Source organism: Chiloscyllium punctatum, chromosome 7 (genome assembly GCF_047496795.1).
Source record: "Chiloscyllium punctatum isolate Juve2018m chromosome 7, sChiPun1.3, whole genome shotgun sequence".
Taxonomy (NCBI): Eukaryota; Metazoa; Chordata; class Chondrichthyes; order Orectolobiformes; family Hemiscylliidae; genus Chiloscyllium; species Chiloscyllium punctatum.
The window spans coordinates 73,924,435-73,940,640 of NC_092745.1; the positions used below are offsets into that span (position 1 = coordinate 73,924,435).

The 16,206-nt window shown below is 42.7% G+C and overlaps 2 protein-coding genes across 3 annotated transcripts in view; one reads left to right on the forward strand and one right to left on the reverse strand.

The window, feature by feature from the left end:
• itgb3bp (integrin subunit beta 3 binding protein) overlaps positions 1-1,580 on the reverse strand; it is a 32,448-nt gene extending 30,868 nt beyond the window's left edge. The window contains exon 1 of the mRNA XM_072574045.1: positions 1,469-1,580. Within this exon, the coding sequence (XP_072430146.1) occupies positions 1,469-1,485 (17 nt within the window). The 5' untranslated portion in view covers positions 1,486-1,580. The remainder of the gene's footprint in view (positions 1-1,468) is intronic.
• A 65-nt stretch (positions 1,581-1,645) lies between these two features.
• The window catches only part of efcab7 (EF-hand calcium binding domain 7), a 92,927-nt gene continuing 78,366 nt past the window's right edge, over positions 1,646-16,206 (forward strand). The window contains exons 1-4 of one of the 2 annotated variants that reach the window (XM_072574041.1): positions 1,646-2,034; positions 3,725-3,900; positions 8,327-8,538; positions 9,538-9,624. In XM_072574041.1, coding sequence (XP_072430142.1) covers positions 2,006-2,034; positions 3,725-3,900; positions 8,327-8,538; positions 9,538-9,624 — 504 coding nt within the window. In that variant the 5' untranslated portion in view covers positions 1,646-2,005. Of the gene's footprint in view, positions 2,088-3,724; positions 3,901-8,326; positions 8,539-9,537; positions 9,625-16,206 lie in introns of both variants that reach the window. The other variant, XM_072574042.1, reaches the window with a different exon arrangement.

A 16,206-nucleotide genomic window follows, 5' to 3' on the forward strand; every position in this document is an offset into this window, starting at 1 on the left:
CCTACCCACCCCCCCCACCCCTCCACCCCTCCCCTACCCCACCCCCCCACCACCCACCCCCCCACCCCTCCCCTACCCACCCCCCCACCCCTCCCCTACCCACCCCTCCCCTACCCACCCCCCCCACCCCTCCCCTACCCACCCCCCCACCCCTCCCCTACCCACCCCTCCCCTACCCACCCCCCCACCCCTCCCCTACCCACCCCCCCACCCCTCCCCTACCCACCCCTCCCCTACCCACCCCTCCCCTACCCACCCCCACCCACCCCTCCCTTACCCACCCCTCCCCTACCCACCCCCCCACCCCTCCCCTACCCACCCCTCCCCTACCCACCCCTCCCCTACCCACCCCCCCACCCCTCCCCTACCCACCCCTCCCCTACCCACCCCTCCCCTACCCACCCCCCCCACCCCTCCCCTACCCACCCCTCCCCTACCCACCCCCCCACCCCTCCCCTACCCACCCCTCCCCTACCCACCCCCCCTACCCACCCCCCCCTCCCCTACCCACCCCTCCCCTACCCACCCCCCCCCTACCCACCCCCCCACCCCTCCCCTACCCACCCCTCCCCTACCCACCCCCCCACCCCTCCCCTACCCACCCCCCCACCCCTCCCCTACCCACCCCCCCCCTACCCACCCCTCCCCTACCCACCCCCCACCCCTCCCCTACCCACCCCTCCCCTACCCACCCCCCACCCTCCCCTACCCACCCCTCCCCTACCCACCCCCCACCCCTCCCCTACCCACCCCCCCCACCCCTCCCCTACCCACCCCCCCCACCCCTCCCCTACCCACCCCCCCCACCCCTCCCCTACCCACCCCCCCACCCCTCCCCTACCCACCCCCCCACCCCTCCCCTACCCACCCCCCCCTACCACCCCCCCTCCCCTCCCCTACCCACCCCCCCCTACCCACCCCCCCACCCCTCCCCTACCCACCCCCCCACCCCTCCCCTACCCACCCCCCCACCCCTCCCCTACCCACTCCCCCACCCCTCCTCTACCCACTCCCCCACCCCTCCCCTACCCACCCCTCCCCTACCCACTCCCCCACCCCTCCCCTCCCCACCCCTCCCCTACCCACTCCCCCACCCCTCCCCTCCCCTACCCACTCCCCCACCCCTCCCCACCCCCCTCCCCTACCCACTCCCCCACCCCCCTCCCCTACCCACTCCCCCTCCCCACCCCCACCCCTCCCCACTCCCCCACCTCTCCCCACTCCCCCACCCCTCCCCTCCCCTCCCCTACCCACTCCCCCACCCCTCCCCACCCCCCTCCCCTACCCACTCCCCCACCCCCCTCCCCTACCCACTCCCCCTCCCCACCCCTCCCCACTCCCCCACCTCTCCCCCCCCCCCCACCCACCCCCCTCCCCACCCCTCCCCTACCCACTCCCCTACCCACCCCACCCCCACCACACGCCCCCTTCTCTTCTCCCCTCTCCCCACTCCTCGCTCCTCACTCACGGTAGTTTCACCTCCATCCTCCTTCTGGTTTAATTTTCCCGCTCGGTGTCGCTCCATCTTTATTCCGGGTGATTCTCTTCGCGTTCGTGTATTTCCCAGGCTTCACTTTCCCCCACCAAAGCACGGTCAAGTCTTTCAGTGTTTGTTCTGTAGCGGTTTAATTCCCTTCTGTACCTTAACCACGTCAGAGTCCCGGATGAAATTCAATACATTTGGAACAAATCAACGGATTTACCTTCGGCCCCCGAAGAAATCTGAGAAAATCTGTGGTGGGATAAAAGTATGAAAATAAAAAGGACAGGGAAACAAACGTCAGTCAATAAACTGGATAAGGGAACGAGAGGCGCTTAACTTTGTTCTACTTACACTACCCTTTGTTTTGTTCTGTGTTATAAAATTAAGTTTGTAAAGATTAATTAAAACAGGAAAGTTTGAAGCAACTTTGGTCCGGAAACCGGAACTATCGTTTGAGACCGGGTTCTTCTCGGGACCCGGACGGTAAATAGTGAGGGCGGCTTCCTCCCCCATGTGGTTTCCATGGTGACAGCCAAGGCCCAGGCAGCGAGGTGAGAACTAACTCCAAATATATTCATAAACTGGAAGGCAACTGGCATATTTGGTAATGTTATTAAAGTCCAGGGACATTAACTTTTTTGGAAGTATAAATATTGGAAAGTTGCATTATAGTTTTGTGAATGCGAAGAAGTTGCAATTTAGTTGTGGTCCTGATCTAGTTCAGATATTTAAGATGTAAAAGTTTTCTTTCCACTTATACTGGATGTTTTAAATTTCACTTGTTTTGCTTTAAGACGCGACCAACAGGGCGAATTCATAATAAAATGGGAAAACTACTTTTTCTGAAGATATTCTAATTCTTAGCATAGTAGAGGAATAAGAGGGGTGTTTTGTAGCAATTTGTTTGTAAACTCGGAAAGGGTTAGAAAGTGTGAAATTGAATGAACGTTTGGAAGCAGTAGCAAGGGCACTAAGTTACGTCATGGAAAAGTTAGTGGAAATGTCTTCAAGGAATGCAGGGAACTTAGATAAATATTTGATGTGATGAAAATGGAATGCATCTTCATGTAATTAAAATTAGTTCCAGCTTCATAAATAGGATTTGCAAATACATCATCTCAACTCCAGGCCATCACTGTCTCCTAGACACAGATGCTTCATCAATCACCTTCCCTTGGGGTGTTTGCTGTTGTTTGGACAATGTTTAGTTCCATTCACAATTTCTCTGTTAATAAAACCGTTCATGTCTGCATGCAGCTTTATCATTTTATTATCAGTATTTAGACTTGGTGTCATTAATGGCAATAATATTCCTGCCAGGTAAGTACAAAGCAATGACTACCATCAAGAAGTGAGAGCATAACCCTTAATATTTGAAGATATTGCAATCATCAAAGCCCTTACTATCAATGTCCTGGAGTTGCAAGTGACCAGAAACTTAAGTTTACCAAGCATATAAGTACTGCAGCTACGAGAGAGAGAGTCAGACCGTAGTTCTTGAGTGCAAAGTTGCTTAGTCCCTTTCACCCCATAGCTTTCCATGTTGTTTTCATCTTTTCATCTTACTTTGACCAAAAACTTAACCGCTTGAGCCATGTCAATAATGTGGTGACTTGTGCAGGTCAGCGGCTGCATGTTCTGTAGCATATAATTCATTTCCCGATTCCTCAAAATCTGTCTGCCACTTAGAATGGACAAATCAATAGTAATGGAAAACTTTCAACTTGCCTGAATGGTTTTAGTTTCAACAACACTGAAGATGTTCAACACTATTATTAACAGGAAGAGTTCAGAAGGATATGGGCCAAGTGCTGGCAAATGGGGCAGGATGAGCTTGGGAATCTGGTCGGCATAGATGAGTTGGACCAAAGGATCTATTTCTGTGCTGTACATCTATGACTCTATCAAGGACAAAGCAACCTGTTTGATTGACATCCTAACCACCACTTCAAATTTTCAAAAGATGTTGCATCATTGGTAAAGAGTGGGTGCAGTTTAGTAACTGACCAAAAGTGGAATCTGCCTTTAAAATTTCTAACTAGTCTTCACTTCTGAATAATCAACATTTGTCACTTCCATATCCTTATAATATACTAGAAGCAAAATAATAATAAATAAAGTGGTTGGTCGATTTACAAAAGCCCCATGCTTCTGGAATCTAACCCATACCTGGGTTACTTGCCTTTATCACTTTGATGACTGTTGGTATTTCGTATAAAACATATTCTTCTGAATTTTCAGAATGTCCATTCAGCAAGGAAGCATCACAGCTACTTCATCTGTGCCCAGGCAAGCTGAATCTGGCAGATCTCAGTGCACCGAAGACGAGATTTTTTACAGAAACTGTAGAGCAGCTTACCTGACCGTATTTCGAACCAGTTTAGAGAATATCACTTCCAAAGATCAACTCTGTCTGGGTAAGGTTATAATTAAAACAGTAAATACTGTTAAAAAAGTTTTTATACTTGTATTTTTGAATTTATGTTTTGAAAATAACCAAACACCATTATGCTGCAAGTTCTTTGAAATGAAACCGTATTTATGTTAAATTGCTGTCTGCCAAACAGCAGGGATTACTTTTGTGAAATAAAACTGTCAGATTTAAAGTTAAGTTCAAAATATTATAGGTAAGTTACGTTATAGGGTGAACAGCACTTGAGGCTTAACATTTCAACATGAACAACTGGTATAATGCAAAAATGAAATGATACAGATTTTGGAAATTTGAAATAAAAACATTACTCTGGAAATATTCAGCAGGTCTGACAGCATTTGGGGAGAGAGAAACTGTTAACTTTTCAGGTCCATGACCTTTTGTCAGAACAGCAGAAATCTATTAAAGGTAGTTCACATTATTAAAGCTGGAAAGCACATTTCAAATCTTCAGTATGATAGCTAATAAATTATTTTTAAAGTGCAGTAACTTCAGGTTAAGCAAAAGTAATACAGTTCAACAAACAGAACATTAGATTAATTAATCATTGGTGTCGCTTAAAAGATTAATGATGGCTAGGACACCAGGAGACCTCCTGATTCTTCAAAAATACTGGCATGATTGCTTACGTCCAGCTGGGGCCTTAGTATAAACCTTATCCAAAAGACGGCTTACTTGAAAATCCAGTACTTTGTGAATACTGCACTGAAATGTTGACCTAGATTATGAATTTCAGATCTGGGATAGAGTTTTAACCCAAGGTTCTCCATGTGAGAGTACCATCATTGAACAAACTTAACACCTGCTGCATGTGCCAATATATCACATTGAGCATTCTGTCTTTCCTGGGCATGTTAAATTTTTATGAGACTGGAATGCCTGTAATTAATGAACCATATAGTACCTCGCCATACTGATGGAAAGTCATCAACCTGAAACTTTAAGTTTGTTTGTGTTTCCATATATATGCTGAGTAATTCCAGCATTTTCTGTTTCTGTTTCATGCCTTTTACAACTTGGGTTTCCACAGGAAACACAAGGATCATTTCAACAAGTCCTGTGGACAGAGACCATTAAACCACCTTTCCAAACTTTCTTTCCACCCATAGCACCCATGTTTTTATTCTGTCTGTAAATGCTGGTTGAGAGGGAGCTTATAAGGTGGTTGGAGTTTCAAGTAGTACAGCTATAAGATGATAGTTCTTAGTTGTTAGAATCTGTTTGTTTGTAATAAATAGTAGTTCTTGTTAAGTACACAAACTGATCCATGTTTTCTGTCAATCTAGGTCTAAAACATGTAAATTGGGGGGGGTTCTGAGTACTTTTTAAAATATGTAACTTTTGAAGTGACCCCAGCAATAGCAGGACTTGTTTTCCTGTGCTGAACTCCTGTGAGGTGTATCAATAAGAGCATCGATAAGAGTGACCACCACACAGTCCTTGTGGAGACGATGTCCAGTCTTCACACTGAGATACCCTCCATTGTGTTATGTGGCATTATCACCATGTTAAGTGGAATAGATATCAGGCATGAAACAAATCTAACAACTCAAGACTGGGCATCCATGAGGCTCTGTGAATTGTCAGCAGTAGTAGAATTGTAATCCTGACACAATGTGCAATGTCATGGCTCAGTATTTCCCACAGTCTACTGTTGCCCTTAAGCTCGGGGATCAACTCTGGTTCAATGAAGAGAGTAGAACAATATGCCAGGTGCAGCACCAGTATTTTCTGAAAATATGGTGACAACCTGATGAAGCTACAAAACAGTATTAACTATCTGCCAAACATCGTAAGAACTAAGTGATAGACAGAGCTAAGCAATTCATAACTAACTGATCAAATGTCAGCTTTGCAGTCCTGCTGCATCTAATTGTGAATAGTGGTGAACAATCAAACAACTCACTGGAGGCAGAAGCACTACAAATATCCCCACAGTGATGGGGGAATCCAGCACATCAGTGCAAAAGTTAAGGCAGACAACCTTTCAACATCCTTTAGCCAGAATTACCGAGTGGATAATCCATCTTGGCCTCCTCCAGAGGTCCCCTGCAGATGCCTTGTCAGCTGATTTGATTCACTCCAGGTGATAGCAAGGAACTGCTAGAAGCAATAGATACTGCAAAGGCTGTGTTCCCTTCTAACATTCTGGTAATAGTTTTGAAGATATGTGCTTAGTGCAGCAACAGTTCTGGCAACTGTCCTAATATGTGAAAAACTTTGCAGGCTTGTCCTGTACACGAAAAGCAGAACAAACCCACCCCAGCCAAGCACCACTTAATCAGTCTATTCTCAAGCATACGTAAAAGTGATGGACAATGTCCTCAATAGTGCTATCAAGTAGCACTTGTGCAGAATAACATGCTCACTGACGTTCAGTTTGTTTTTCACCAGGTACTCCATTCCTAACCGCAAAGTATTTGTTAACATATGGACAAAAGAGCTAAATTCCATATGATGGTTTAAAAATATTTTCATTTTTTCTCTCATAGTACAATTTTGATGAAGAATCATCAGTCTAGAATGTTTCTTTCCATTGTTGCTGCCTGGCCTGATGAGTATTTACAGTTTTTCAATTTTCAGTTTTTATTTGCTGTTCTATTTATCTTGTAACATTGAATTTTTTCTCGAATATCAGCACAAGGTTAGACAGATCTGAAAAGTGTATGTTTGGCAACCATGATAATTATCTGATACATAAAATAATTAATCTGCAATAAAAAGAGTTTAGAAAGAGCTCAAAATACAATAACTATAGGAAAAAAAGTTGGAAAAGACTCAAATCATAATTCTTATCAAATTAGAATTTACTTCAAACCTCTTTGCAAAACAATGTTATTCATTTATAAGCCCACTACAATGGACAAAAGGAAAATACTGAATATTTTGAAAATCTGAATTTTAAAAATGCTGGAAATACTCAGCATCTATAGAGAAAATATTATATTTCTGTTCAGTAACAACCTAAGTGGTGGGATACAAACTGTTTACAGAGAGATATTGAAGTTGGCAAAATGTTGGCAGATGGAGCACAATGTGGGAAAATGTGAAGTTGTTCATTTCAGAAAGGGGGGAAAAAAGAAGAGAATATTATTAAAATGCAGAAAGGTTACCAAAAGCTGTCACAAAAAGGGACTTGGGGGCTACTTGTCCATGTAAAAACAGAAAGCTAGCACATAGATACAACAAATAATTAAGGAGCCTGGTGGAATGTCGGCCCTTATTTCAAGAGGTTGGAGTATAATAATGGGAAATCTTACTGTGACCCTGTACAAAGTGTTGATGGAGACCTCATCTGAAGTACTGTGAACAGTTTGGTCCCCTTTATTTAAGTAACAAAATTATTTCATTGGAGGCAGTTCAGAGCATATCCACTAGGATGATCTCTGGTATGGATGGATTGTCTTCGGAGCAAAGGCTAAACAAAAGGGACTCTACTCACTGTAGTTGAGAAGAATGAGAGGTGATCTAATTGAAATTTATTGGACTCTTAAGGGGCTTGGCAGGGCACATGCTGAGAGGATGGTCTCTCTCATGGGAGAATCTAGGATCAAAGGTCATTATATCAGAATAAAGGAGTACTAATTTAAGATGAGACATGGAGGAATTTCTTATCTCAAAGGGTTGTGAATCTTTGGATCTTCTTGCCTGAGAGTGTGATGGGGCAGAGTCTTTGTGTTTATTTAAGGTAAGAAATATGGATTCTTGATCTGTAGGAGGCATCAAGGCTTTATAGGGAAAAGACAGGAAAGTGATTGTGAAGAATATCGGAAAATATAATAATTCTATTGAATGGTAGAGCAAACTGGAGAAGCGGAATGGCTTAGTCCTGTTCCTGTTTCTTCTAATCTTATGGTCGTTCAGCAGCGTTGACAAAAGTATTCCCTGCACTTTCTACGTTTATTCCACCACAGTAGACATCATACTTTGAATGTAAATAAGTTCTGAAATTAATGATGATGGAAGAAAAGTTAAATGGTTAGAACTGCTCAAAATTCAATGGGTATGAAGGATTGCATGTTTTTTAGCATAATTTACCCTGTTACTAAAATTCTTCAGTTAAGCACATCAGACCAGAGACTTGGCACTTCCACTGGACTTTATTTGAATTCATCTGAGTGATGGCAGCAATCAGACAGAGGTGGTTCTGACTGGAATGTCTTCATATACACACTGATAAATTCTGCATCACTATGTAGTGTATTAATGTCATTTTGTTTCAGAAGTTGCTCAGGATGCTCATCAAGTAAATAGATTTGTCTGTGTTTCTACACTGGAATTGTCTTCTGATTAATTTAGTTATCTAATGATAGACTATTTAAAAATGTAATTTAAAATAGAATTTTGTCTTTATTTATATGTTACTAATTAGTTTATTTAAACGATTGCATAATTTGTTTATATCATAGTTCTCCAGCAGGCTGGAAGAAATCCTTCCAGGAAGACGCTTGAGAAGTACTGGACTCAGCATACCAAGAAATTAAACTTTGATGACTTTTGCGAGATTTTGAAAAATGAAAAACGTACAGGCAAGAGTGAATTGTTGAAAGCTTTCAAGAAGCTTGATCTAAATAGTGATGGCTACCTTACACATGAGGAGCTTTACAAAGTTCTCACTACTGTAAGTGCTTATCTTCTTTTGTTAAAGAAAGTAGAATATATTTCCAAACCTCAAATGGTAACCAAAGGCTATCAAACTCGTCCAAATCTACAATTGCAAGATGAAGAATTTGAATATTATTTAAATTCATTACATGCCTCCTTAATGAATGTAAGCCAAAATGTGAGTGATGCCAATCCTTTGCCCAACATTGCTGCTCTTAGATCGGCACTTTGGGTTGTTGGAATGTCCCCCTCTACAGCCATGTTGCTGCTCTACATGTTCTGATCCCAGAATTTGAGCCTGAAATGATATAGGAAGTAAGTCTTCCCTTTCACCTATCCCACCTCACAGATACGAGGGGGGGCACCAATGTTGAGGGTTCTCGAGGAGGAAGTGCTGTTGTCGATCTTCACTGCCGTCTGTGGGTCAGGAAGCTGAGGATCCAGTTGCAGAGGGTGGAGCCAAGACCTAGATGCAGGTTAGGCAGTGTCAGTGGAGGGACAAACAGAGTTTACATTTTAAGTTGATCTTCAGAACTCCTTCAGTGCTGCTTCTGACTCATCGTAGAGTGGTGACCAACATAATAATCCGGATATTTGGTTTGATTTTCACAACACATATTGTGATCCATTTAAACAGAACCACTGTAGCAGCTGCCCTGAGTATTTTCTCAACTCCTATCACTGTTCATCATGTGGTATAGTATGGCAGGGAAAGGGAAGACAAGATGCCTGACCCTGACAAATTATAACGCAGAATTTTGCATCAAATAACCAGAATATTGGTTTGTTTAAATACAGATGTAATTTGCATGGCATTAAGCAAGTAGAATGTTGCCATGATGTCACAGGCCCAATGGAAATATTTGCTAGGTTTCTTAATGATCATGAAAAATATAGTCATCTCAATATTTCAATTAAATTTGTATTCTTTTATTATAAAGTGAACAGCTTTATTACTCTGTATCATCGTGCTGTATATGACGCAATGACTTGTATCACTTTCATTTCACTGCAGAATGGCGAAAGGATGACACATGAAGAAGTGAAAATGATCATTGGTGAAGCTGATATCAATAAGGATGGAAAATTAGATTATACTGAGGTATGACAGCAAGATTGCAATTTTGAAATTTAATAATTCTTATATTTATCTTGTTTGCAATAGGATATCAAGCTCAGGATGTATTAGATATCTTGTTATATCCACCTTAGGAAAGTGTGCGCATTCTTTAGCCCTACCACTCCTAGCACTGGGTACTTTGATTAAATTTGTGGCAATATCCCCAATTTACCATGTAATTAAATCAGGTTTCTAGAAAATACTGACCTGATTCCATTTCTTCAAAAGGACAATTATTTATTCCAAACCAATAAATACTAACCACAGGCAAAACAAAACGATGAGCGAGTTTTGAGAGGATTTGTAGCTCAGGTTGAGGTTCTGGATGTAGGTTTGCTCGCTGAACTGGAAAGTTCATTTTCAGACATTTTGACACCATACTAGATAACATCATCAGTGAGCCTCCGAATGAAGTACTGGTGGCACGGCCCACTTTCTATTTATGTGTTTAGGCTTCCTTGGATTGGCGACATCACTTCCTGTGGTGATGTCATTACATGTAGTTATGTCATTTCCTGCCCTTTTTCTCAGGGGGTGGTAAATGTGTTTGTTGAAAGAGTTCCAGTTGGAATGCCATACTTCTAGGAATTCTTGTGCATGTCTCTGTTTGGCTTCTCCTAGGATGGATATGTTGTCCCAGTCGAAGTAGTGTCCTTCCTCATCTGTATGTAAGGATACTAGTGAGAGTGGGTCATGTCGTTTTGTGGCTAGTTGATGTTCAGGTATCCTGGTGGCTAGTTTTCTGCCTGTTTGTCCAATATTGTGTTTGTAACAGTTCATGTAAGGTATTTTATAAATGACATTAGTTTTGTTTGTTGTCTGTATAGGATCTTTCAAGTTAATTCGCTGCTGTTTTAGAGTGTTGGTAGGTTTGTAGACTACCATGATGCCAAGAAGTCTGAGTAGTCTGGCAGCCATTTCCGAGGTGCCTTTAATGAAGTGGAGTGTAGCTAGGGTTTCTGGACATGTTTTGTCTGCTTGTTGGGGTTTGTTGCTGAGAAATCAGCGGACTGTGTTCATTGGGTACCCATTCTTTTTGAATACACTGTATAGGTGATTTTCTTCTGCTCTGTATAGTTCCTCTGTACTGCAGTGTATGGTGGCTCGTTGAAATAATGTTCTATTGCAGCTTCGTTTATGGGTGTTGGGATGATTGCTTCTGTGATTCAATATTTGGTCAGTATGTGTTGTTTTCCTGTAGACGCTGGGTTGAAGTTCCCCATTATCTGTTCGCTCTACTGTGATATCTAGGAACGGCAGTTTGTTGTTGTTTTCCTCCTCTTCAGCGACTTTTATGCCAGTAAGGGTATTATTGATGGTCTTGAAGGTTTCCTCTAATTTGTTTCCTTTAGTGATGATGAAGGTGTCATCCATGTAGCAGACCCAAAGTTTGGGTTGGATGGTTGACAGTCATTTTAAATCAAAGAGACTACATTGAGCAAGCAAACGCACTACTTGCAGATACCAACATTTACTAACAAGTGATGATAGATCCGACCCCACAACTAGAGAACCGAATCACAGCCCTACTCAAAAAGCTGGAGAAATAAATAAGACCAACTTCCAAAAAATGAAACCAGACGGATCCAACACACCATGTTTCTACGGATTACACAAAATTCACAAAGCTGTAGCCCCCCTCAGACTCTTAGTCTCACTACCTGGAACACCAACTTACAGATTAGCCAAGGGGCTACACCAAAAACTAAAACACTTAGTCAAAGACTCAGGCCAATCCAACCACTCCACCCAAGAATTCCTGAAAACCATCAATGACGCTAAGATCGAAGAGGATGAAATAATGATGTAATAGCCCTGTTCACATCCATCAACGAAAAACCTAAGACACATACCCCAAACACCACCAACATCATCAGCAAGGAGAATATCATCAAGCTAGTGGACTTATGCCTTACCGCCCACTTCATCTTCAACAACAAAACCTCCAGACAAACCAATGGAAACACCCATGGGATCTCCTAATATCAGGGTTCTTAGCAGAGACAGTAATGCAGAGACTTGAACAAACAGCTCTGCCAACCATCCAACCCAAACTTTGGGTCCGCTACGTGGATGACGCCTTTGTCATCACTAAACAAAACAAATTAGAAAAACCTTCAAGACCATCAATAATATCCTTACTAGCATAAAATTCACTGAAGAGGAGGAAAACAAGAACAGACTGCCATTCCGAGATGTCACATTAGAGCAAACAGCTAATGGGGACCTTCAAACCAGCATCTATAGGAAAACAACACATACTGACCAAATACTGAACTACAGAAGCAATCATCCCAACACCCACAAACAAAGCCGCATTAGAACATTATTTCAATGAGCTACCATACACTGCAGCACAGAGGAACTACGCATAGCAGAGGAAAATCACCTGTACAGTGTATTAAAAAAGAATAGGTACCCAATGAACACAGTCCGCTGATTTTTCAGCAACAAACCCCAACAAGCAGAAAAACACGTCCAGAAATTCCAGCCACTCCCCCTAAATCAAAGATATCTCTGAAATAACTGCCCAACTACTCAGTTCTCTTGGCATCATGGTAGCCCACAAACCCACCAAAACAAATATAAACCAGCAGCTGATGAACTTGAAAGACCCTATACAGACAACAAACAAAACTAATGTCATTTACAAAATACTGTGCAAGGACTGTAACAACCACTACATTGGATAAGCAGGCAGAAAACTAGCCACCAGAATACATGAACATCAACTAACCACAAAAAGACATGACCCATTCTCACTAGTATCCTTGCATACAGATGAGGAAGTACACCACTTCGTCTGAGACAACACATCCATCCTAGGACAAGCCAAACAGAGACACGCTCGAAAATTCCTAGAAGCATGGCATTCCAACCAGAACTCTAGCAACAAATACATTGACTTGGATCCCATTTACCACACCCTGAGAAAAAGAACAGGAAATGATGTCACCATAGGAAATGATGTCACCAACCCAAGGAAACTTAAACACACAAATAGAAAGTGGGCCATGCCACCTGTGCTTCATCCAGAGGCTCACTGATGATGTTACCTAGCATGGTGACGAAACATCTAAAAACTAACCTTCCAGCTCAGTGAGCAAACCTACATCCAAAACAAAACTATGACTTATTGATGGAAAGTTCTACCAGTTGAAACTGTCACCACATAGATGCACACGCACTCGTAAACATGACTAATGTTATATGTAAATGAAAATCACTAAGGGAAACACAGTTCAATAGCAACAATCCATAGAATTTGCTTCCCAATTTACTTCTGTTGTCGATTCCCTTTCTGGAATCTGTCACTTCTTCACAAGTGGCAGTTAGTACATTAATTGTAAAGTCTTTGAATTGATTAAAGACAACAGTTTACAACAACTGGTGAGAGAAAATAGCTGTTTTAGGTCAAGAATTTTTCTACCTCTGTAGTGTTTATACATGGCAACTGTTTAGCTACTCAGAAACCAATTTGATGACCTCTGGCATCTGCGACTAGTCACACTTAAAGCAATCAGCACACTGTTGCTGGCTGAAGCTTACTCTGAACATAATCTTGTGCCATTGCACCATGACTCACTTTCCCCATAAGACCGTAGGAAGTAAGGCCATTCGGCTCATCGAGTCCACTCTGCCATTCAATCATGACTGATGGGCATTTCAACACCACTTACCCGCACTCTCCCCGTGTCCCTTAATTCTTTGCGAGATTAAGAATTTAATGTCCCGGCCTCCACTGCAATGATTTCCACAGGCCCACTTCTCTCTGGCTGAAGAAATGTCTCCTCAGTTCCGTTCTAAATTGACCCCCTCTAATTCTGAGGCTGTACCCATTGGTCCTAGTATCCCCGCCTGACGGAAACAATGTCCCAACGTCCATCCTTTCTAAGCCATGAATTATCTTGTAAGTTTCTATTAGGTCTCCCCTCAATCTTCTAAACTCTAATGAATACAATCCCAGGATCCTCAGCCATTCTTCATATGTTAGGCTTACCGTTCCAAGGATCATCCGTGTGAATCTCCACTGGACACGCTCTAGTGCCAGTATGTCCTTCCCAAGGTATGGGGCCCAAAACTGGACACAGTATTCTAAATGGGGCCTAACCAGAGCTTTATAAAGTCTCAGTAGCACATCACTGCTTTTACATTCCAACCCTCTTGAGATAAACGACATTACATTTGCTTTCTTAACCATGGACTCGGTCTGCAAGTCAACCTTCACAGAGCCCTGTACTAGCACTCTGAGATTCCTTTGTACTTTGGCTTTATGAATTTTCTTACTGTTTTGAAAATAGTTCATGCCTGTGTTCTTTTTTTCCAAAGTGCAAGACTTCCCATTTGCTCACATTGAATTTCATCATTGAATTTCTCCTAAACTGTCTAAATCTTTCTGTAGCTTCCCCACCTTCACAGAACTGCCTGCCTGTCCACCTATCTTTGTATCATTGGCGAACTTTGTCAGAATGCCCCCAGTCCCTTCCACCAGATCGTTTATATATAGAGTGAACAGCTGCGGCGCTAACGCTGAACCCTGCGGGACACCACTTGTCACCAGCTGCCATTCCGAAAAAGAACCTCATATCCCAACTCTCTGCCTTCTGTCAGACAGCCAATCCTCAATCCATGTCAATAGCTCTCCTCGAACACGGTGGGCCTTCACCTTACTCAGCAGCCTCCCGTGAGGCACCTTATCAAAGGCCTTTTGGAAGTCTAGGTAGATAACATCCACTGAGTTTCCTCAGTCTAACCTACTTGTTACCTCTTCAAAGAATTCTAACAGGTTTGTCAGGCATGACCTCACCTTACTAAATCCATGCTGATTTGTCCTATTCTGACTCTGCACTTCCAAGAATTTAGAAATCTCATCCTTAACGATGGATTCTAGAATTTTACTTACAACCGAGGTTAGGATAATCTGCCTATAATTTTCCATCTTTTGTCTTGATCCTTTCTTGAGCAAGGGGGTTACAACAGCCATTTTCCAATCATCTGGGACTTCCCTCCACTATTTCTTCAGCCACCTCCCTCCAAACTCTAGGATATGACTCCGAGCCAGGAGATTTATCAATTTTTAGACCTTTTAGCTTTTCTAGAACTTTCTCTTTTGTAATGGCTATCATCCTCAACTCTGCCCCTTGACTCTCCTTGATTGTTGGGATATTACTCATATGTTCCACTGGGAAGACTGACACAAAGTATTTATTAAGTTCTTCAGCTATTTCCTTATCTCGCATCACTAGCCTTCCTACATCAGTTTGGTGCAGCCTAATCTCTAGTTTTGCCTCTTGTTTGTTTCTTATGTATTGAAAGAAACTTTTACTACCATTTCTAATATTCTTATTTGATCCTCTCCTTCCTTATTTCTCTCTTTGTTATCCTCTGTTTGTTTTTGTGGTCTTCCCAATCTTCTGATTTCCCAGTGTTCTTGGCCACATTATAGGATTTCTTTTTCTCTAATACATTTCCTGACTTCCTTTGCCAGCCATGGTTGCCTAATTCCTTCCCACCCCCAACCCCAGGAAATCTTTCTTGCCTTTGGAATGAACCTGTATACTGTATCACCCAGAAACTCCTGCCATTGTTGCTCTACTGTTTTTCCCACTAGACTCTGCTTCCAGTCGATTTTTGTCAGTTCCTCTCTCATGCCCTTGTAATTACTTTTATTTAACTGTAACACCATTAAATCCCATTTTGCCTTCTCTCTTTCAAACCGCAGACTGAAAGCTACCATATTATGATTGGTGCCTCCTAAGTGTTCCCTTTGAGATCTTTTATAAAGTCTGGCTCATTATATAGCACTAAATCCAGAATAGCCTGCTCCCTTGTGGACTCTATCAAAAGCTGTTCCAAAAAGCCATCCTGTAAGCATTCCATGAATTCCCTTTCTTTGGATCCAGTGGCAACAATATTCTCACAGTCCATTTGCATATTGAAGTATCCCATGATCACCGTGACTTTACCTTTCTGACATGTCCTATCTATTTCCTGGTACATCTTTCACCCCGGTCCTGACCACTGCTGGGAGGTCTGTACTTAACTCCCATTATGGTTTTTTTGCCTTTGTGGTTCCTCAACTCTACCCATACAGGCTCCACATCATCTGACCCTATGTCATTCAGTGCCATAGATTTAATTTCATTCTTAACTAACAAGGCAACCCCGCCCCATCTGCCCACCTTCCTGTCTTTTCAATGAGTTGTAAATCCTTGGATTTTTACCTGCCAGTCCTCGACCCCCTGCAACCACGTCTCTTGATGCCTACCACATCATAATCATTTACAATGATTTGTGCTGTTAATTCATCTACTTTGTTGCGAATGCTATGAGCATTCAGGTAAAGCACCTTAATGCTAATTTTCTTATCCTCATGATTTCCATCACCTTTAGTAGTATATCCTAAGTTATCCTTTTTGCTTCATTCCTAGTCTGCCTCGAACTTAAACCCTGCACACATGCTAATCTGCTGCTTATCTTCCTACTTGACTCACAAGTGTAAAGTCCTAGTCACTACCCTATTTATCCTTTTTGCCAGAACACTGGTTCAAGATCAGTTCAGGT